At 43.6% G+C, this 22,397-nt stretch overlaps 1 protein-coding gene across 3 annotated transcripts in view; it reads right to left on the bottom strand.

The window, feature by feature from the left end:
• Positions 1–1,065: 1,065 nt before the first annotated feature.
• The window catches only part of hip1 (huntingtin interacting protein 1), a 53,781-nt gene continuing 32,449 nt past the window's right edge, over positions 1,066–22,397 (bottom strand). For all 3 annotated transcript variants that reach the window (XM_071925298.2, XM_071925306.2, XM_071925314.2), the window contains 22 exons: positions 21,602–21,677; positions 20,321–20,464; positions 19,681–19,778; positions 19,094–19,166; positions 18,430–18,613; positions 17,059–17,147; positions 16,661–16,777; positions 15,805–15,906; positions 12,531–12,725; positions 12,206–12,353; positions 11,598–11,684; positions 11,016–11,123; positions 9,866–10,002; positions 9,498–9,608; positions 9,286–9,344; positions 7,583–7,676; positions 6,984–7,084; positions 6,633–6,738; positions 6,218–6,341; positions 5,827–5,888; positions 4,641–4,758; positions 1,066–4,253 (listed from right to left, as the gene is read on the bottom strand). In XM_071925298.2, coding sequence (XP_071781399.2) covers positions 4,243–4,253; positions 4,641–4,758; positions 5,827–5,888; positions 6,218–6,341; positions 6,633–6,738; positions 6,984–7,084; positions 7,583–7,676; positions 9,286–9,344; positions 9,498–9,608; positions 9,866–10,002; positions 11,016–11,123; positions 11,598–11,684; positions 12,206–12,353; positions 12,531–12,725; positions 15,805–15,906; positions 16,661–16,777; positions 17,059–17,147; positions 18,430–18,613; positions 19,094–19,166; positions 19,681–19,778; positions 20,321–20,464; positions 21,602–21,677 — 2,344 coding nt within the window. In that variant the 3' untranslated portion in view covers positions 1,066–4,242. The remainder of the gene's footprint in view (positions 4,254–4,640; positions 4,759–5,826; positions 5,889–6,217; positions 6,342–6,632; positions 6,739–6,983; positions 7,085–7,582; positions 7,677–9,285; positions 9,345–9,497; positions 9,609–9,865; positions 10,003–11,015; positions 11,124–11,597; positions 11,685–12,205; positions 12,354–12,530; positions 12,726–15,804; positions 15,907–16,660; positions 16,778–17,058; positions 17,148–18,429; positions 18,614–19,093; positions 19,167–19,680; positions 19,779–20,320; positions 20,465–21,601; positions 21,678–22,397) is intronic.

Raw genomic sequence — 22,397 nt, 5'->3', positions numbered from 1 at the left:
AGCAGGAAACATTAATAGTAGCTGTTGCGTCTCTTTAAACCTGAAAAAAGCTGAAAATATCATCCTGATGGGTTTGATTCTGTTGTACTGGAGTCTCTGCTTCGCTGGGAGTCCCTTGAACTGCTGATCAGGTGGAGAAAAGAAAATAAGACTCTTATCAGAAGATGTGGTTGATCCTGGAGCATCCTTTCCCCCCCCCCAGATTACGGATTTCTGTAATCTCTGCACGATGGTTTCAGATTACACCGATTCATTTGCCCACAAGTCCTGCAATACTTATAACTCTATATGTGTGTGTGTGTGGCAGGTGTTTTGTGCTTAGTCCTTCTTTTGGAGGAGCATAGGAGGGAGAGAGAGAGCGGCAGCTACAGGGCGAGCGAGCGAGCGAGAGACTTGTCTAGAATGTTTATTTGTGTTGATAGTTTGACAAAAATATTCTTTCAAATTCCATGCCAACAAAGCACTTTAAATTGAATTGAGAGAGAAAAGCTTTCCCTGTCATCTCTGAATCCACAGAGAAAATGGCTACCTGGAGCATTTGAGTCGATGCTTTTACTGGAAAAGAAATCTATCCCCAAAAATCAATTAAGTGCATTACGATTTTAGCACCGCTCTGATGTAAATGTGAGGTTACTGCTCCTGTCAAGACAATCTTATTGAGGTAAACGACCCCTCCCCCCTCCAACACACACCCCACCTCTCTCTCTCTCTCTCTCACACACACACACACACACACACAAGCTCCCTATTGTGTTTATACTGAACTTAATCTGACTTCAATGCAATAATTCAATGTACATGTTCATTCCCTCTCCCCGTCTCTGGGAATTCCTCACTGCACAGTCATCGCCAGGCAAGGGGATTAATAAGCATTTTATCAATCACTGTGATTAAATGTTACGCAATATCCAACTCTTCCCAGAATATTGCTTCAACTGCACACAGAGAAAGTTCACACAAAACAATGGGTCAAAGGGTTAGACTCATAAGTGTGTGCTATACGTGTGTATTTATTTCACTGCAATGTCAGGGGGAAAAAACAACAACAGTCAGCCACTGGTCCGTATTAATGAGTTGAAATATTTATTTTTAAAAACTGAAAAAATAAAACAAACCCACCAACATAGTTTTAGTATATCATACAAAGACATATTTCAATGTTGTTATTTAAGTATTTGTTTCTCCTTGACTACAGTGTGAGGCAGTTGAAAGGCTGGCTGAGCTGGTAGAACTACAGACAGACCCGAGACGGAGAGAGAGAGAGAGATGGAGAGAGAGAGAGAGAGAGAAAGAGAGAGAGAGAGAGGTTAATAACAAAGACCAACTCTGATTTGGGCAAAAATACAACTGAATATAGTTTCAAATATTCTAATCACTCGAGGTGCGCTTGATTCATCTTTCAAGACACTTAAAAAGTGGACTGTCATTTTAATCAAGCGCTCCTTATATGTTTTATATTCCAAATATTCAAATGAAAGCAGCTACTGTTTTGTCCAGGTATGGAAGAAGTGACAGAACACGGCTAAAATCATTATTAAATTATACAAGACCTGGATCCAACAGTATCCGCAAATAATGCTTGCCGTTTGTTTTAACCTGGTTGGAGTGGCAGATGAGTGGTGTTTGCCAAATAGGATACTACAACGAGTATCATTAAGTTTAGACTATCACCGGAAATCATTTGAAAGTCTATTTAACACACTTTTCTGTGATTAACAACTTAATCTGAACTGTCCTGTTGCAGCAAACTCCACCCATCTGCTACTCCAAGCGGTTTAAAACGAATTCTAAGAATTACTGGCAAATACTGTTTGACCAGCGTCTGTTAAATACCCAGTGTCACAACTTTTTAGAAATACACAGCTGAAGCGGAGCGTCGAAACTAAGTAAGGATGTTAAGACACAGAGAAAGACAAAACTCCAAGAGTATCATCATCATCATCATCATCATCATCATCATCATCAGACGGTAAGAAGGTAAGGTGATGGGTTCAAAACCAACACCTGCTCACCTCACGGTTTTCTCAATAAATCATACGAAGGCATGTTCAGTCTTTTCACAAAGCCAAACTGAGGAGCGCGAGCAGAGCCAACTGGCAAGAAGTTGAAAGTCAGTTCATGTCTCAGTAGGAACTCTGGCGGCCAAAATCATCACTGATATTAGTTATGGGCGGCGTTCATTTGCACCATTTTGCATCCCCAGTTCAATTAGACTGAATCCTTACATGGAAGGATGCAAAACTGCTGCCAATGAATGCTTTCAGATTAAGTAAAAGCAAAAGATCATTACCAACAATAGAAGGCTTGGTATTTTTTTTATATACACAGCTACTTGGTCTTGGGGAAGCGAAGGAGAACACTGAAGTATGTGTGTGTGCTGCTTATTTCAGAGCCCATTTCTCCATCGTGGTCCTGGTAATGCAGACTGTTAGTCAGTTAAGGATTCATAATCGCAGTCGGCCATCAGTCCTGCAGGGTATTTGAAGAAGCAGGATCACGTGACGAGCTTCTTTCGTCTTTCATATCTCATGTAATAAGTTTTGGAATCAGTTATGTGCGACGGGACGGCTAGACATCCCGCAAAAATCAACATTCAAGTTGGACTTTAAAAAAATATCTAAATATTTAGGAATTACATTTGACTCTTATCCAAAGTTATCTGACTGAGCGGGCCAGTCCCGTTTCCTGAAATACCCTAAAGGGATCATCGTCGTCACCAGGAGCACTGAGTCTTTAGAAACCAGCAGTGAGGAACTTGGAGACGCTGGCTGTCTGTCAGAGGGCAAAGTTCATTATGTGACGGGGTCCCAGCTCAGTCTCTTAGTTGCTGCTCTGTTCAGGGAGTCTTCACTGACAGATTTGTTGTGTTAGTGTATGAAGAAGCCCTTGACCACTGACTCAACAGCAGCAAAGTCATATATCTAAAAAAAAAAAAAATGCATCAACGAGCGGCCTGGGACAGAAAAAGATCCATCAATGTGCTAACTTTTTTTTTTTTTTTAACATATATGGCTTTGGGCTGCCTTTACTAACTTTAACCATTAGAGGGGGGGAAAAGACAAAAAATGACCCCATAGCATCAGTGTCTAGGAACGATGCTTCTCTACTCATCAGACCTTCCCATGATGCACCACGACCTCTGACCTCCAACGATGTAGCATGAGGTAGTCGGCGGCGTCAAAGCACGGGGGAAGAAGATGAACTACGCTCTCGTTCCGGAGCGACTCCCCACCTCGGGGCCTGTGGTTTTTTTTTTTTTAAAGTTTCCATGCAAGCGTCTATAAAAAAACAACAACAACAACAGTCGGCTCAAATAACAGTCACGGTCGTTAACGATGGTGAGGAGGTGAAAAGGCAGAGAAGTCCAGTGACCCGGCCGGTGGAGCGGTACGGACCGAAGAGGTATTAACTCACAGTGAGAAAAGAATAGGAAGAGACTAGGGCCGACTGGGGATGGGGGGATGGCGGACTGGACCGATAGAAAACGAGCAGGTGAGGCTCCCACTGTGGCACAGCGCACGACGTCAAACAAAACACTTCTTAGAGAGAGAGAGAGAGAGAGAGAGAGAGAGAGAGAGAGAGAGAGAGAGAGAGAGAGAGAGAGAGAGAGAGAGAGAGCATGCATGCCGTCTATGTTACACAGAGACATGATTTGGGAAGGGGGAAGGGGGAGAGGGGGGCAAATAGTCACTGATCTCCCCTCCGCCGCTGAGGCTTCGGCCCTGGTGCAGTGCATCCTGGGACGTCTGGAGTAGAACTTGTGCTCGTAGAGTCTCCTCTGTGTTAATCCTTGGTGGCGCTCCGTCGTTAAAAAAATGGGGAACCAGGGAGAGAAAGAAAATAAATACTCGACTCGAAAATCAGCGCATCTGCTGCTATTCACCAAACAGTCCTGGGAGAGAGAGGAGGGAGGGGAGGGGGGGTCTGAGGCTGCAGAGTCAGGCCATATCGTTTTTTTTGTTTTTTTATTTTCCCTCCATCCATCCATTTTTATTCCTCCCTCCATTTCCATTCTTTGCTGAACCCTCGGTGCTGTCCTCATGGAAGCTTCTGGACACTGGAGGAGGAGCGGGTTTAGAAAAGAAGCACCTTTTCATTTGGCTTTAGATTTTAAAAACAAACAAAAAGAGAAGAAAAACGAGGAAGGAGACCGAAGTGTGTGTGTGTGTATAAATGGAGAGAGGCAGACAGAAGCCAGTCTTCTGCTGGAGGAGAGGGGGAGGGAGGAGGGGAGGGCAGGTCTCAACCTGTGCCTGTGGAGGAGAGCGAGAGAGAGAGAGAGAGAGAGAGAGAGAGAGAGAGAGAGAGAGAGAGAGAGAGAGAGAGAGAGGGAGAGAGATATTAGTCTTCAAATGAAATCAAGCTTTATTTTTATAGCACATTTCATGTAAACAAATGCAATACACTTCACATTAAAATTACAAAAATACAACTAAAATAAAGTTAAGAATACATAAAAATAAAGAATACAATAATTGCTAAAATACAGATAAAAAACAAAAGGTATAAATACAGAAAAATAAATAAATCAATAAAACAGTGCAAGCTACAAAATGAAGTGCTAAAGACTTGGAGTTAAGGAGGAAATAAGATAAAATTAAAATAAGAGCAGTCAAATAACAGTTCGTCCCGGGACTCACCCTCGTCCTCCTCGCCCCAGCCCTCTGCCACCCCGGCCAGCTCGTAATGCTTCTTCCTCAGCTCGCCAAGGCGCTCTCGCTCCTTCTGGAGTCGCGTCTCCAGCTCCAGAACCAGGACCTGAGGACAGAACGAACTCTGCATCAGCCATCATGTTTTCTCTTATTTCCCCTTTCCTTTTTAGCTTCCCATGTCAGGAAAGACTTAAAATCCAGTCAATTTATCATCATTATTATTATGAGTCACTCTCAGTATGGGCATCTTAACCTTGTTAGGGCCATGCTCTATCCATCCATCCTATCATCAGCCATTCATTTTATTTTCTCTTGTCTTCCTTATCTCTCTCTCTCTCTCTCTCAGATACTTTATATAATCCAAGTTATTCTTTTTTTAACACGCAGTTATGAGTTAGTTGAAGAAAGATATATGAGTGAAGAACACACTCCTCATTAGCTACTTTATCTTCTCTTAATTGCCTTTGTACAGTGTCCTTGGCTATAATGAAAGTGCCTTTTGAAATACAGTTAATTATTCTTTTTTTAAACACAAAACTACAGCATAGGTTGGATTAAGAGAGAGAATGCAGGGGTAAACAATATCCTTGTTAGCCATTTTATTTTCTCTAATTTCCCTTGTGTCCTCAGCCACTTCCACAAACCCAATTAACTGTCATTATTTAACACAGGTGTGGGTTAGACTATTGGAGATACACTAAGAAGAAGCCCTGTGTGTATTTACAACAACGGATTGAGTTTTGAACAATAATATATTTGAAGTCCAGCGCTTTATGTGTGTGTTTGACCGCTATAGACACAGAGGGATCACAGTACAGTCAGTCAGTGCCACAATACAGAACAATGGGTTCATCTGGGTTTGACATTTGGCTGCCCAGTGGATGCACTGCACTCTCCCTTCAAACTCCAATATGAAACATTTAAGTTAGTAAGAGTTAGGAGTAGCCTGCATATTTCCAAGTACTGACTGTTTCTAATACAGCTTCACCTGTTTCGAGAATTTTCTGGAAGCAGATGAAGCTGCATTGGAAACGGGTGAAATCACCTCACCCCGTGGCAGATGTTTTCACTTGTTTTAAGGAAAACAGGATTCTAAGACTCAGTACTTGACTGCATGACTTGTTCAGATGGATATTTTTGCTCAGGACCTTGTCCGTCCTATCCTGCTCCTTACCTGGGCATCCATCTCTTGTCGCTTGATCTGGGTGAGAGTCATACTGGAGAAGTCCATCGTATCTGCAAACACACAACAAAAGAGTGAAGTCATGAAATCTCTAGGTTAATGTCTACAGGTTACACAACACATGATTACACTCTCAAAAATGGTTGACTTTTCTCGTAACATATCTTTGAAATCCCTCAACCCTTTGCAAACAAAATCAACACAAGATGGACTTATTATGTTGTCATTTTGACTTGAGATCATATAAAAACTTAATCATACAAAAAACCCAGCCCACCAGTGACCCAAACAACCACTCAACTAACCAGACAGCCAACCAATTAATAAACCAGCCAATCAACAAACAACAAATCTAACCATCCCGTGCCTGGGATCCACTCACCCTTCTCTTCAATCTGGGACTTCCCAGACTTGGTGGAGGCCACAACACCTGCGGTGGCCTGGGTGACGCCCCGGGACGCCTGCTGCAGGCGGTGCAGGTTGGCACTGTCTTTGTCTGCCTTCACCTGGAGGGGGAAGGAGGTGGGGGGTATTAGAGGGAGAGGAGCAGAGGGAGAAGAGAGATGAGGAGATCTACTCGTATCACAAAGCAACCATCCACTCAAGTCAACTGTTAAAAGGATCAATCAATTTCAGCAATCCAATGTTTTTTATGTCCTTTCCTTGCATAAAACCCAAGTATGCACACAGGTCCAGTCAACCGCTACAAGATCAATGCACTTGTAGGGACGACATACAATTTTCTCTGTAGTTGGGAGTCCACAGGTAAGAGTGAAAAGTGCGTCTTGGTTGCTCACCTTGGAAGCAGCCACTAGCTGTGCCGTGCTGGCTGCTATTTCATGAGAACACACCATCAACTCCTCAAACTTCCCTTTGCCCTGCACCACCAGGTCTGCAGCGTCCCTGCAGGGTCACAACACAGCACAGAAACACTCAGCACCGGTTCATCAATACATTCACTCTTTCCCTCAAAGAAAAGGACAATTGAGTTTGTTCCCTTCGTCCAAAGTCGACTGATTCATTCCTTCACAGTAAAAAAACACCCAAGTTTCTTAGTTTGTTTCTGCGAAGGTAAACAACACCTGTTATTGTCTTGATGATATACTCTGATGTAATAGAGAGAGAGTCAGGAGAGGACTGGCACTTACACCATGACTGTGGCGCCCCAGCCGACGGCTTTGGAGGCAGAGATCAGGCCCTCAGTCCAGCGAGAGTTCTTGACATAGAATTCCTTCATGGTGGCTGCCCCCTGGTGGACAGAAGAGGGAACGTTACATCTGGCCCATGCCACACTTTTACAGCCGTAACCTATGGGCAACAGTCTGAGGTAATGTAGACGCGCAACACTGTCGTCAGCAGTGATGAGAACGGGAAAATAGGACAAACTGGATGAAATATTGGGCCACAAGCAGTTAAAGTAGAACAAACTATAGTCTGACGTTGTTGGTTACATTGCTTCAAGATGTTAGTAATATGGTTTTCAACAGAGCAGAACTTTACTGATCTGAATCTGTCTTGAATTTAACATGCATAAAAAAAACCTTTTATTGTATGTATGAATACATTATTTCATTGCTGCAAATGTGAATTATTCCCATTTAATCAACCAGACAGTTCAGAAGTTAGATGTTGGAATTAAGAGACATTTTGTTGTAAAACGATACAGAATTTTGTAATAAAACCTGTCAACATGTACCACCCATCCTCACTGTTAAATTAGAAAAATAAGAGCAGTAGCAGTACTGACCCTGCCGCTCTCCACGATGTCCCTCTGCAGCTCTTTGGAAGACAGCACCAGCTCCTTGATCGCCTGCATCAGGTCTGTGCAGGAGGCCAGGATTCTGCAGGGGGCGGCAGAGCAGAGGACACTGACTGACCGAGCGGATCAGGCTCATCTCTCTTTCTGGGGGGAAGTATCTGATGTGTAACTTCCTTAATTATCTATGCTCAAGTCTTTCAGCGTATGACAACCACGCCTGCTGAGCTTTACGCCCGCTTGGTTGCCCTAATGTCTCTGAATGCAAAACGTAGCAGTCGGGGTCTGGTCTGCTCACCATGCAGGTGGTAAATTGAAACAATACCAACAAACCTGATCTCCGACTGCTGCATTTAAAAGGACGGCGCTCAGAACAGCAGAAAACCAGCCTCCTCATTACCAGGGGGTGTCAGCCGCAGCTTCCCCACAGTCCTTGGTGAGAGTCTCATTAGTGTATGACCAAGGTACCACTGACCTAAATTCTCAATATATTCATAGCTGCAGTAGTCCTTTGTTTCTTCTTATAATTATCTCTCACAGCAGTGGTGCAGTAATTATTAAGGAAACAAATATTTGAACTTTATTTTTTTTTTTTTTACATTAATCCACAGGCCGTAAAATAGAATGTACAAAAAGAGTGCAGAAAGTGCAAAAATTGAATATGCTTTGATTTGCACACAAATTAAACCCAGCTATTTTGCAGACTGCATGTATCATGCATGCTTTCTCTTGCTTTTTTCATTTTTTATGTTTAGAATATGAAAAACTTAAAAGTCACGTTGCTAGATGACATGTACACTTAGACCAGCAAAAGGAACAAAGAGCTCTGTTAAAGTGAAAATCTATCCAAAAACAGAATAGATGTGTTATTCTTGTAATGTAATGTAATGTAATGTAATGTAAGACTGTGATGAACAGTTGGTTTCACTACTGTTGACAAAATGCACTTATTGTAAGTCGCTTTGGATAAAAGCGTCTGCTAAATGACATAATGTAACGTAATGTAATGTAATGGAACAAGTCGCTCTTAAAGTTAGGAACAAGAGAGTCGAACATCTGACCAGTGACCAAAAGAGACTTTCCATTGTTGACAGTGAGCAGCAGACGACCAGATTACCAGTTTATATACACTGACAGTATCCAGGGTGACTTGTGGATATGGTTACATATTCTGGTTCAGGACGGTCAGCAGTAGAATAAAAATAAGCTCATATATAGTAACAGTTTGTGGAGCTGCTCCAATGAATAGAAGACTGATTTTGCAGACATCAGCAGTATTAAGGCCGCGGTATACTTGCTGCACAAACACATTTCAGCAGGTATGCATGCAGCAGCGTGCTCAACTGCGTTTCTATTTCGGGCAAGTTCGACATTGTAAGTATTACTTGCATTGTGAGTAAGTTGTAAGTATACTGACAACTTCAAGGGTGAACTTTTGGTGGATCTGGTTCAGAATTTCTAACACTCTTATGAATCTCATTTGGATGTAAAGGCTGAAGCAAAAAGAGTCTTCGTCATCAGCCTCCAAATCATTTGCGGCTTCATATTTTGTCTCTGGGTGACTTCGAATTAGAGCCTTTGTACCAATTTCAAAGGAATCACAGAATTTGGGGAAACAACCTTCCACACTGACTGTTATTGAAAATCATGATCCCAGTCTGTTCAACTGTGGCTTTACTGTGTGCGAGTTTTACCTCTCATTGACCTCCATCTTGATTCCTGTGTCGACCGCTCGCGACTTGTTGAGCATTTCCTGTTGGGGGAGACAGAGCCACAAAGGAGAAAAAAAAGACACTTTGAAGTTGATACGGCTGTAAAGTGAAACAGGGGGCTACTTTTTCCTTACAAGTACATGTCAACACACAACTGCAGTCACACAAACACACACATCAAGATGCACACACACCTCTATCCTGGCAGCAGCCGATTCCACAGCAGCTGATGTGGCAGACATTTCCTGCTCCACTAGATCTCCCAGCTCCCCCTGCTGCAGCTCCAAACCTCGAGGACGCAGTTTCTGAAGCACAGAGAGAGAAACGGACATTGAAGATCCATCCCACTTGTCAAACCTGAAGACCCACCGGAGAGCCAGTATTCCTGAACCGTTCTAGCACAAGGCCAAATTTAGAAATTGTAATCTTTTGTCAGAATCTAGGTTCAGTTAAACTTATTCCTGCTTCTGCTACGCGGCCACTCTGGGGACAGCGTGACCCATTTTGTGACGGATCACCGTGGTTTAGGGAACCGGGGTGCAAACAGATGAGCAGTACAGACCTCGGCCGTGGCCAGGATGCCTTCCAGAGCCGCCTTGAGCTGGAGGCCGTCTGCCGCGGCCAGGCTGTCCCGCTCCTTCATCTGGCCCAGCAGAGCCAGCGCCTCGGCCCCGCACGCCTTCACACTCTCCGACAGCGCTGCAGGGGGCAGAAACAAGGACAGGGTGTGTGCCAAGTGAGTGCCATCAGAATAAACACACACTGAAAGAACAGGGTTAGCACCTAGCAGTGTAAGGCACAAAAAAACATACACATAAGCTAGAACTGTGGCCGTATCCCGGTGTAATCGTACAGGGATATTTTAAAATGTTCAAGGTATCATATTCAATACAGTGATGTCATTTACGTTCCATTTTCCATTCAAATACCAAATTCGGCTTGTTATTTATTAACTCTTGTGTAACAGCCACTAGTAGTTGCAGCTGCAGCATTAATTACACTGATATCTCCTCAGGCAAGTGTCAGCTAACTTTGAAGCAGCCACTCTGAGGGGAAGGTGAGGGAAATGAAAAAGATCTGAGCTGCAGCTGTTTGGCAGCTCTTCAGATTCAAATCTGACGACACAGGAAAGCTAGCTGATTTGGATCAAGTTGCATGCAAGCTTTTAAACGTTGTATTCAAACGGAAATACAAGGGTCAGAATGCAGAGCGCTTTTCCATTGATGTCCAGAGTCGCATAATAACAGCCGCTGCTTCAGTTGGGCGAAGAATGCACTGACCCAATTTCAACAAATGAAGCCGGACAAAGTCAACATGCTTGTCTTTTTGGAGGTATAGCAGACTGTTGTTTAAATGTGTTTATTTTTTGTTGGAGTGGTAAGACTGCCAGAGCTCCATTATATTTGGGCATGTTCAGACTTGCCCAGACTATTTCCAGCTCACATGTTAAAAGAGAGCAAATTCCACAAACATTATTTCTGTGTGATGTCAGGAATCTTGTTTTATCAAGGCTTGTTTTGGCTCACTAGATGCACTAAAACTTGTTTGATTTTTTTGAAAGAACTGTGTGTTCTCATTGTGAACGCTGCAGTGGGAAGTTCACTTGTACAATGATATAAACAAGACATTACTGCCGACTCAGGGTAGAACAAGAGACTGCAACCTATTTCTCTCTCTCTCACACACACACACACACACACACTCTAACATACCATCGGCTTGCTCCACATGCACCATGTGGGAGGTGGCGCTGCCCTGAATGATGGTGTCACCCACCAGGTGGCCACACTGGGTCACCACTCGCACCAGCTCAGACACACCTGCACAGAGACAAAGAGGCAGTTACTTCAGCACATCTGTGACTTCAGAGAGACCGAACACTTCATCTCAGGAACAACTTCAACAACTGCTTGAATTTAGCAGGGAAGTTAGCTAGTTTACTAGGCAGTTAGTTTTAGCTACAGTAGCTAGCTAGAGTGGCCCATAAAAGGTTTACCATAAAATGTGAACCTACATCCCTCTGGATGTTGTTTCTAATACATTTTTCAGAGGGGAAGCTGTGAAATGCTAAATGTTTGTCCGTCTCATCGTTTAGATGACTTATATGACTTGCTCTTCCGGGTAGAGTTTCTACCCGAGGACTACTGTTGTTCAGGAGAATAAAACAATCACAAAGATAGGATTTTGATGAGCAAAAAGATGGCTCCAAGACACTGCAACACCAATTATAAGGCCTTGTGTATTGGACTATCCTGCCCCAAGGCCTTCATCGGAGTGTGGGACTGTGCTCTGACCTGTGTTGTCAGACAGGAAGGCCTCTCTGGTAGAGTGGAGTCGCTCCATACAGTCTAATGAGGCCTGACACCTGGATGCCAGGTAGTCTGCAGGGAGAGAGAGAGAGAGAAGGAGAGAGAGAGAGAGTCATACATTGCAACAGATACACATAGAAACAGATTCAGAGTAAGCATTATTGGCATGAATCTAGCAGTATTTAGTGTTGTCAATTACAATAGCACAGGAGAAAATAAGATAATAAATAGGCAAATTCAGTAATTATAGGAACTCCCTTTTTTTCCCCTCCAGGATTCCATAAATATGATTATATGCAATGTATGCAATATTTATTATAACAAATTATAATAAATGTATTATAATAAATAGATTCATATGGAAAGCATCATAGACAATTTAGTAGCTAATTATCATCCCTGACATTATCACACAATGAAGCAGATAGAGGGAGTAAGAGGGGACATAATTACACTCAGACATAAGCATGCAAGCGCACGCACACACAAGCACGCACTAATGAGTGTTCCAGTACTGAATACTGGTGCCGCAGTGTGCTGTGTTTTTACAATTAAAACACTCAGCGGAAGTGTCTGTGGGAGCGACTCCTGACCTGCGGAGCTGGTGCAGCTGATGTGTGCTGGGTCGTCGATCTGAACCAGGGAGTCCTGGACGATCCGCTCTGCCTCTTCCACAGCTGCCAGCAGGCTGGACCAGCGAGCCGCTACCAGCTGGCTCTCCAACGCCTGCTCCCTGCTCTCCTGCACACGGAATGACACACAGGCACATCTCAAATAATGACACCCACCTTTATCTCAAAGGTCACAAGGCCTAATGATAAAAATCAAATGTACACACTGGTTCTCAGCCTGCGTATCTGCTTGATTAATTAGAATTAGATAAAATGCACAAAAATAACCTTTAAACAGACAACTGACCTTCTCATTGAGTTGATTCTGAAGGGCCTCCGCTGTCTTCACCCCGCTCTCCCTCTCACTGGCCAATGAGCTCTGGACTCTCTCTAGCTCCTCCCCCACAGCAGCCAGCTCCGCCTCCTTCTTAGACAAGGATTCCACGAGCTCCACCTTCTCCGACTCCAAGGTGGACAGCTGAGTGCCGAGCGCCTCGCTCGACTGGATGGAGGAGTCAAAAGACGGAGGGATGAAAAGGTGGAGAAATAGAGATTGAGTTAATGGAGGAGAAAATCAGTTGAAAGGATTTTATTTCCTTAAGACAGAGGTGTGGCCAAGTCAACTTTGCTCGAGTTTCAAGTCAGTTTCAAGTACTGAGGCACAAGTCCAGTATCAATTTAATATCTTAAAGAAAACAAAATATCTAGGACTTCTCAAGGCAATATCATTTTAATAGTATAAAAGCTTGGTAAGAGCATCATGAGTTTGATTTCTATAATCAGTTTCAACTTCAATAAATTCAACCATTCCATACAAATTCAGAAAACAGAATTTAAATTCAGTCGTCTGGTGGAACAAATCTCACAACTTTCAATCTAATTTACATAAACACAAGATCTTTTGTGAAGAAACCTTTTCAAGTCAAAGTACAAGTCAAAGTCACCAGAACCCAAGTCAAGTCAAGTTTCAACTATTCTCTTCTTGCATAAAGGCAAGTCTCAAGCAATTAAAACTGACTCAAGTCAAAGTAATGTGATTCGAGTCCCCACCTCTATCGTAAGAACAGTAAATAAGAATAAAAAAGAATTTGTCTTGTAAGATTGGTTTAGGAACATATTGAAGACTTCTTGGTTAAGATAATATGTGACATGATACAACCTCAGTTATAATTGTCACTTTCTGGTTAATGCAGAAAGTAAAAAAAATACTGTATCTTCAGATGGTGATTATCTATTTAATCGATTTAAGGTTAGGGATAGGCACGGAGTCATCAGCAGGTTATAGCTGTGGCTAATCGGATGGTTAATGCAATAATCAGGTTTTTAAGTGAACATTGTGAAATTCTGGTTTTGCAACTTGGCTGCAGCGCAACAACCCTGAATTATGGCACAACAAAGTGATAGTTGCATCAGATCCCGTGTGCTGGCAGTGTGTGCGGTGGTGTGTTGGAGGGGTGTGAAAAAAAGAGACATTTCTGTCAAAGTTGAACAATGAAGTATCCTCTTTTTGTGAGTAGGAGTTTAAGAAGGAGGTACTGAACGCATGAAATGGCAAGCAAAAGTGTGCTACAATGTAAGAAAGAGAAAAGCGGGCGAGAGACTTACAGCCTGAGCGCCAGCAGGTCCGGCGGAGAATGGAAAGAGTGTTAAGAGATGAATGAGAAACAGACTTGTTAAGAGATATTATGAGCGTAAGCTGGCTGTACAACATGAGCGAGAGGGCGAGAGCTGGAAACTGGAGGTACAGCGATGTGACGGAGCGATGGAACGTGGGCTATGTGTGAAAAAGAGAGTACGGAGATGAGAGAGATGGAAGAAGAGCGACAGAGACGATGAGCAGCGGTTACAGGAATGGGGTGACAGGAGTGGGAGGCTGAGAGACAGATGAGAGGGAGAGAGGAGAGGGAGGGGGGGTGGTGCATGTACATAAAGAAACATTAATCAATCAGTTGGTTTGCCTGGGACTGTGAGGGAATCAATAGCATGGATTCCAATACACGGGTATTTACAGCTTAACAAGGGTCACTTCTGTCACTCAATTATCCCCCAAAAACATTTCATGTAAATCGTTTTGCATGCTGTTGATAACAAGATATAGATTTTTTCCTGGAAAGAAAACATTTCTTTCTTTTTTTTTTTTACACCAAAGAATGAAGCAGAGTCTTTGTGAGTAATGGCAGAATCCTCAAAGCAGAAAACATGACAGGAGAGGATGCTGGGTAAAGGCTGCTCTGCTGCTCTAATAAGACTACGCTGACAACGAGTCGCCAACTTGCACTGGTTTAAACAAAAGGCTGCGTCAGCTAAGATCTATATTTATACAAGGCGTTGTTTGGACAAGATTTTTAACGTTTTATGGCTTCTGTGTTTTTATTCTAGGCTATTGTTTCAAATAAACTTCTAATGCTTTCAATCCCATGTTGTAAATATTTTGTCTTGGCCTTGGCAAGTCTCACTTGGCTCAGCTGTGCAGATAATGACTGCCCATCCAGATTGAGACAGGCTTAAGGGGGAAAAGTAGGAGGAGAAGGAAGATTTGCTGCAACATGACTACGACTTAAACAATCTTCCCACAGTGAAAACCAATTCATTCCATCAGAGATGTTTAAGAATTGTATTGCTGTATCAAATCTGGCAGAAACTGCTTCGGTTCAAAGCTTATGCTAATCCAACGTTTAACACATTCAAAGTTTTAGGTATTTGTGTGAGATTTCAAAATGGATAGCGTATGAAGAGCAGTGAGTGGCTTTATAGTAGAGCTGACATGAATAAAGACAAAGAATAAAGAAACTGAAACAGGGGAGTGACAGTCATCTTACGGAAGAGAGAGACGGAGGGAGTCTGAAGAGAAAAGGAGTGTGAAAACACTTTGTGAATATAAGAGGAGTGTGTGTGAGGAAGGAGACGGTGTTTAAAGTGTTGTGGAACATTTGACTTTGAGCTTGTTGAGGAACAGTCAACTTTAGCTGCCGTGTGGATCTGCTCACCACATGCAGTCAGGGTTTTGTTTATCACCCCAAACTATACTGCAACCTGGCAAAACTTCTTCTTGAATAGTTAGATCCAGGAAACAGAATGAAACAGTATTGCTTGGGTCTGATTTTCTTTAGGTGTGAATACGTTAGAAGAACAATTTTTAGATTTAGTTTTCAAAATCAATGTAAGAAACTGGCGCTGACAACAGGGCCCACGAGCAGCCGATTTGTGTGGTTGACCATTCACAACCTCTGATACAGCTATGTACACAAAAAAAGTAAATATTCTACAAAAGTGAAGGGGTGTGAATGAGCGGAACAGGAGTGTGTGAGGGCAGAAGCCCATGATTAGATATTATCCAGACCATTAGGACCCATTAGGAACATCCCAGGCCTATTAGTCAGGGTGAAAAACTCCACATCATTAATCTTTTCAGACTTATTCGTAGCACCCGGTGTTAAAACTTTTAAAAGGGACAGAAACTTTTGTGCTTTTATCCATCAGCGCAATAACTTTTAACAGCAACGCTGGTGCTGAGTTAGCTGATTCAAGAAATGTTGTTGTGTAAGAAATGCAGCAGGAATGTCTGAAGCTGAGGGAGGGACCTGTTGTGACGAGACCATGGTGGTTTTGAGGGAGTCCATCTCTGCTCTGCTGGAGACCAGCTCTCTCTGCAGCTCCTGAAGCTGCTCCAGCTGCTCCCTCTCCTGGAAACAAGAGTCAACATCTCATTTCGGATAGCTCGCAAAATATATATATATTTTTTTTAACATCAATTAAAGCAATAGTTAAACCCTAAGGGAAAATTCAGTCATTATCTACTTGCCCTCACACCACTCACCACCAAACACACAGCAAGTTAGCTCCTGTAGTTTCAGCTCAGCCTTTTCCCAAAGTATTGAAGTTAAGTGGGCCATCTTTTAACAGCTCCAAAAAAAAGCATAAAATGTCCATCAAATGTCCATCAAACAGCTCACACAGCATAATCCAGGTGTTTTGTTGCAGAATGATTGCACTGTGGGTCCAGAAGTCAAATATTTACCAAATGATCTCCTATGTTTTCCTCACTGGCAATGCTACAGTAGCAAGGACAGGACTTTGGGACCCACAGTGCATTTGTTTGGCTAGCAAAACACATGGATTATGCTGCACAAGCTGTTCGAAGATGTTTGATGGGCATTTTATGCTTTTTTGAAGCAGTAACGCGGCTCAATTAACTGAGCTGCCACTACAGGGGCTAAACTCGCCGTGTGCTTGGTTTTCAAACAAACTTCAATAGAGTTTAGACTGGCATGGAGAGGAGTAGATAATGACAGAATTTGCCATGCAAATAGAGCACTTAGACTTGACATTGACAGATAGAGAGAGAGAGACAGAGAGAGTAAATGAGTTTGACACGTTATTCACTTTAAGGACAGTGAGTCTCCAGCTGAGAAGCCTCTGCCTCTGCCCCATCCTCACCTGTCTGTCTGCAGCCTCCTGGGCGCCCTTCACCTTCTCCTGCATCTCTTTCCTCACTGCCTCCACCTCGTCCTGTGCGGCCCGCGCCACCGTCATCTGCCGGGTCACCTCTGCATTCTGCACACACAAACATGTACACACACACACACACACACACACACACATACACAAGGACATGGAGACACAGATACACACACACAAAGACAGGCATACATACACCAAAAGAATTAGGACAGAGGCTGGATCAAACAGCTTGGGGAAAATAAAAATGGGGGACTAGGGGGACAGCACTTAATTTAACTTGGACGTAGTAGGGTGTAGTGAAGGGTACAAGGACATAGAGAAGGGTAGAAGGTAAAGACACTGAAAAGAGAACAAGTGAGAGCCGCCTTCCCCACCTTCCTCAGCAGGTCTGCGTGACTCTGGACCAGCTCTGTGTACTTCTCCTTCAGTTTGGTGTAGCGCTGCTCATTGGCCTGAGCTTTTCCTGGTAAGAGACACACACACACACACACACACACACACACAGTTATCAGGATATCAGCCAACATCAGCAGGGATTTAGCAAACGACTGCAGCATGCGAGGAAACTACAGGTATGTCCTTGAGACCAACCAGCATGGCTAGAATAAAGGCCTAGCTTAGTCAAATCCTTTTTATTGTTCTCCTTCCATTCTCCTCTCCACACTTGCACACTGTGTGACAAATTAATGGATGCTTCCTGTTTCTTTTCTGTTCCTGTTTTTAGAGAATGTGGCTAACACCGACACTTGGTTAAGGTTTCCATTCCCCACTGGGGCCATGCGGACTCTAAACTGGCAATATGAGGCGCTTGGGATGAAAGCTTCCACCAAGTGGCACATGTACGTTATGAAATGTACATCATACCCAGTTCATTTCTATCTGTTGAAGACATTTGGGTTTCCACAGGAGCCAGCCTCTCCTGTAAAGTGTCTTAACGTGCATCTTGACGCAGAATTACTGTTCCAAAGTGGGTTCTCACCACTGAAAATAGAGCCATGTTAGCTCCACCACGGTACTACATGGCTGCCTGGCATCTCTCCAAGGTGATGTTATGGAGGACGTTGTTACATATCTGCACTCAACACAAACAGGAAGTCTCCACTAGAAGTAGATAGTAGAAGTGGTATATCCAAAAAAGTAAAAATCACATCCCTGTTCTATAGATGAGGGAGCAACAAGGTACCCATTGTGGAACCCAGACCTGTGCCAAATAGGTAATAATCATTTTTAGGGTTTGTTTCAGCCTACTTAGATGTCAGATTTGTCGGATTTGCCACATGGGACAAGAGAGTGAAGGTGAGAAAGATTAGACAATTCCCAAACTATTTGAAAGTAAATTTAGTGTATTTTGCTGTGATTGACATCTTACCTGACACCATCTGAATTGTATCTACAGTTTATGGTAAATCATAATAATAATGTGATACTGTATTGAACCCCATAGGGAAATTCTCTTTTCGCTTGCCCTCTTCCACATGGAGGTCAGAGGTCAGGGTCAGTTACAGAACAGCTCCCATGAAGCTGGTAGGGATTCAGTGTCTTCTTCATCAACACAGCAGGACGGATACTTGCCGTCACGCAGGCTTGAACCCGGGACCTCCGACTGAAGGACGATCTAACCACTATGCCACCCTGCTGCCCCAACCCCACCCATCTGACCCCGCACACAAACCTGCCTCCACCCTAACCCGGGTCTGACGAACCCTGACCAAGCAGCTGTAATGTAAAGTAAAGTCCAGCCTCACTCTCGATCTCGGTGAGGCTCCGCTGCTCCTTCTCTGTGTCCTCCTTCACCCTGCGCAGGTCGTCCAGCTCCGCCTTGAGGAACTCGCTCTCCCCTGCCGCCTGCATCCTCAGGTGGCTCTGCTCCGCTAGCTCCGCCTCCAGCTCACTGACACGCCCCCTCAGCGCCTGGCACAACCGACCGCTCTGGTGATGGAGGAGGGAGGGAGGGGGAGAGAGAGAGAGAGAGAGAGAGAGAGAGAGAGAGAGAGAGAGAGAGAGAGAGGAGGAAGGGAGAGAGCAGAGATGGAGACAGAAAAAAAGTGATTCACTTGGATCCGAAAGACCTTTATGGATCAACTCTGGGGGTGTGTGTGTGTGTGTGTGTGTGTGAGAGAGAGAGAGTCCCAAAGGTGCTGTGTCCACTGGGCACCTGGTTGTGGCTCCTGCTGGTGTTATCTGACTACTACAAACCTGTTTCAAGCATTGTGCTCTTTTGCTAAAAGTTGCTTTTTTAAACTTCAAGTGCTCGGCAATCTGAGCGCTAAAACCATTTTAAGCTCTGAGTGCAGTTGGGAAGATGCAACAATGCGTGCTTTCCATTGAGAATAATGAGAAAACGAAGCCTGTGCTATAATGAGAGGTTCTCAGTGGACACACAGCCTGAATCCTCTTCTTCTTCCTTACCTCCAGTCTGAAAGACTCCAGCTCTTCCTTGAGGGCCTGGATCTCCCTGGTCAGCTGTTCAATCAGACGGTCTCTGATGGATACAGACAAAAACAACCCAATCAACAGCAAAATCAAATAAACTGTATTGTCACTGGGGACTGCCAGCTGTCAAGACTGTGAATTTTTATTTGTTTGATTTTGGTCCCATGCATATTCCTTTCTAATTATATAATTATGTGTTGTGTTTTATGCATAAGCATCTAATTATGCATCTAATTTTATAATTATGTGTTGTTGCCTTTTAAACATATGCAAAAATAACAAGTAAAATCAAACCGAAGGCCTGTGTCAGAGGAATCATATCTCCAAATCCATCTCACAGTGGTGCTGTGAATTCACCACGTGACTCTGCTAATCAGTTCAGGCAGTGTGAACAATGCATATCAAACGAAGTGACCGTGCTGAGATGAACCTATCGGCGTATGAGGGGTTTTGTCAAATGGCAACGAGATTAGTTTTTCTCGCTCGTAATGCCAACTAGAATCAGAACGGCATCTATAATCATGAAGACAAACAAATTCTGATGGGATGTCGTGAAGCCTTACTTGTCGTCCTTGCGCATGCCGTTCTGACTGTTGAAGTTGAACGGGTCTGTAGCAGCCGAGGTGCCGAACAGGTCGTCAAACTTGGTCTCCACTGCAGCCTTGTGGTTTAAAACAAAAGAGTTTTTAAAAGGGGGAAATCAACCCAAAATGATGTATATAAAATGTACATTGATAGCCATTTTATTGTTAGTCGCGAAAATCATCAACCAGCCTGGTTCATTCTTTTGAATTTATTGGTCTTTTAAATTGTGTTCTCTGCTAACATGTACAGATGAACGCAGCATCCAGCAAAAGTCAGTGCCAGTGAAACTCCTACTGATACAGCAGAGACACACAGGCTATCCAGGCACTAGTGGGGTACAACTAACTTACTAGCAATGCTGCCAGTCCCTCTTCAAGGAATATTTCAACCCAAAATGAGAATTCAGTCACTAATTACTGAAGTTTGTACGAAAACCAAACACACAGTGAGTTAGCCCCCATAGTTCCGTCTCGGCCTTCTTTAAATCTATTGAAGTTAATGGAGCCATCTTTTTACTGTAAGTTACTACAGCACCGAGCCGGGAAGCCGACCAGCTACATAACAGATGGATTAGATTAACAAGGGTGAGTTTCAGGGACACTTGTCTCATCGAGTTACCGGCAGGACGGGGATGTCCGTGTCCACCAGGTCCTCTGTCTCCGCCACGTGCTCCGACTCGGGGGACGACGACTCGGCCGGGATCACGACCACCGGGCTGATGTGCTCCGACAGAGCCGAGGCACGCAGGAAGTTAGGAGGGTTCTGGCAGGAAGAGAGAGAGCACAAGTTCAACATCATTATGTTTTCCCCATTAGTTTCTATTGGGTTTCAGTAACATTGAGGGAGGGAGAGGAGAGCACAGAGTGAGGCTGATTGTAAATGATGCATAAAAGTTGATACCTCCATTTAGGTTACGTTCACAATGCTCCCCTGACAGATCTGATGTTTTATAATTATTGTGAACAGCAAAAACGTGCATGGAAACGCATTTTTTTCCAATTCTGATCTGGATCACACAGACATCTAGTACGAACCCGGATCCTGAAGTATGTGACTGACATGCGACTTGGATTTGAACACTCAAATCACAATTTGTCAGCGTTGCCATGGCAATAAGTAAATCTTATGTCATTCGCCTGAGACAATTGCCATAACTTTGCTGTCCATAGCAGCTTGGCTCAGCCAGCATTAGCGTGAAGGATGACAAGACAAAACAATGGAAAGAAAGAGAAATAGTCGACTTGACTGGTATTAGGGAGACGCCTCAATTCAGTCAAAACTCGAAAGCTGTAACCAAAATATTTTTGAAACAATTTTGAGTGAAATGAAAATTGTAATCTCTTCTGTGCAGTAGAGAGCAGGAGAAGTGCAAGTACAATAATGTATGTGACGTCTCTTTTTGACATCGCTGTCAGTTCATATTCATTTTCTTCATATGGGAGGTTATGTAAGCAGTCAATCATAATAATAATAATGCAGACAGGAAGTTGGGAGAGAATGAAGATTAGAAAACTGTTGAGAAAAAGAATTTTTATTTGCTGTTGCCATGGCATTATGGTTAAAAAGAGGATGGTTGATGTGAGAAAGTAACAGACATAAAAAGAGCTCCTATAAGATGTAAGGGAAGGGTTAAGAGAGCGAAGCACTCACTTTTTACAGCTGTGATTGATGTAAGAGACTGAAGGACACCTAGGCTCCCATCCAAGATTTTTTGAGTCTATTAATAACTGATGTATAAACTTAAACTATCGAAGGGCAGAGCTTTTCGATGGAGAATAATTTTGAGGGAAAGCATGGGACTGACATGTAAACTGATCCCTTAAGAAGCTCTCTGGAGTCGACTTGGGCGTTAAAGATGGTAGACAAGGTGAAAATGTATTTAGGGAAGGCGGTCCTCACCTCAGGCAACTGTGGGATCTGAATCAGCCTCTTGAAGTACTGCAAGTTGCTGGAGCGATAGAACAGACTCTTCAACCTGGAATACAGACAGAGAGAATATGGGAGAGAGAGACAAAGAGAGAGAGAGTGCATGGTGAGTCAGAAAAATAAGGAGTGTGCATACTTGATAGAGATAGAGGCAGACAGAAGAAAAAGAGAAGACAAACAGACAGAGAGCGAGAGAGAGATGAGAATCAGAGTGAAAGAGACAGAGAGACAGAGAGACAGACAGACAGAGAGACAGACAGAGAGACAGACAGAGAGACAGACAGACAGAGAGACAGACAGAGAGAGACAGAGAGAAAGACAGTCAGACAGACAGAGAGACAGACAGACAGACAGACAGAGAGAAAGACAGAGAGACAGACAGACAGACAGACAGACAGACAGACAGACAGAGAGAGACAGAGAGAAAGACAGTCAGACAGACAGAGAGAAAGACAGAGAGACAGACAGACAGACAGAGAGACAGACAGACAGAGAGACAGACAGACAGAGACAGACAGACAGAGAGAGACAGACAGAGAGACAGACAGACAGACAGAGAGACAGACAGACAGAGAGAGACAGACAGAGAGACAGACAGACAGACAGAGAGACAGACAGACAGAGAGAGAGACAGACAGACAGACAGACAGACAGACAGAGAGAGAGACAGACAGACAGAGAGAGAGACAGACAGACAGAGAGAGAGACAGACAGACAGACAGACAGACAGACGGACAGACGGAGCGGTGCAGAGCGTGACATTCAGCAT

Source organism: Centroberyx gerrardi, chromosome 6 (assembly GCF_048128805.1).
Source record: "Centroberyx gerrardi isolate f3 chromosome 6, fCenGer3.hap1.cur.20231027, whole genome shotgun sequence".
Taxonomy (NCBI): Eukaryota; Metazoa; Chordata; class Actinopteri; order Beryciformes; family Berycidae; genus Centroberyx; species Centroberyx gerrardi.
Note: the sequence above shows the minus strand (reverse complement) of the source record. Positions and strands in the feature narration are given on the sequence as shown.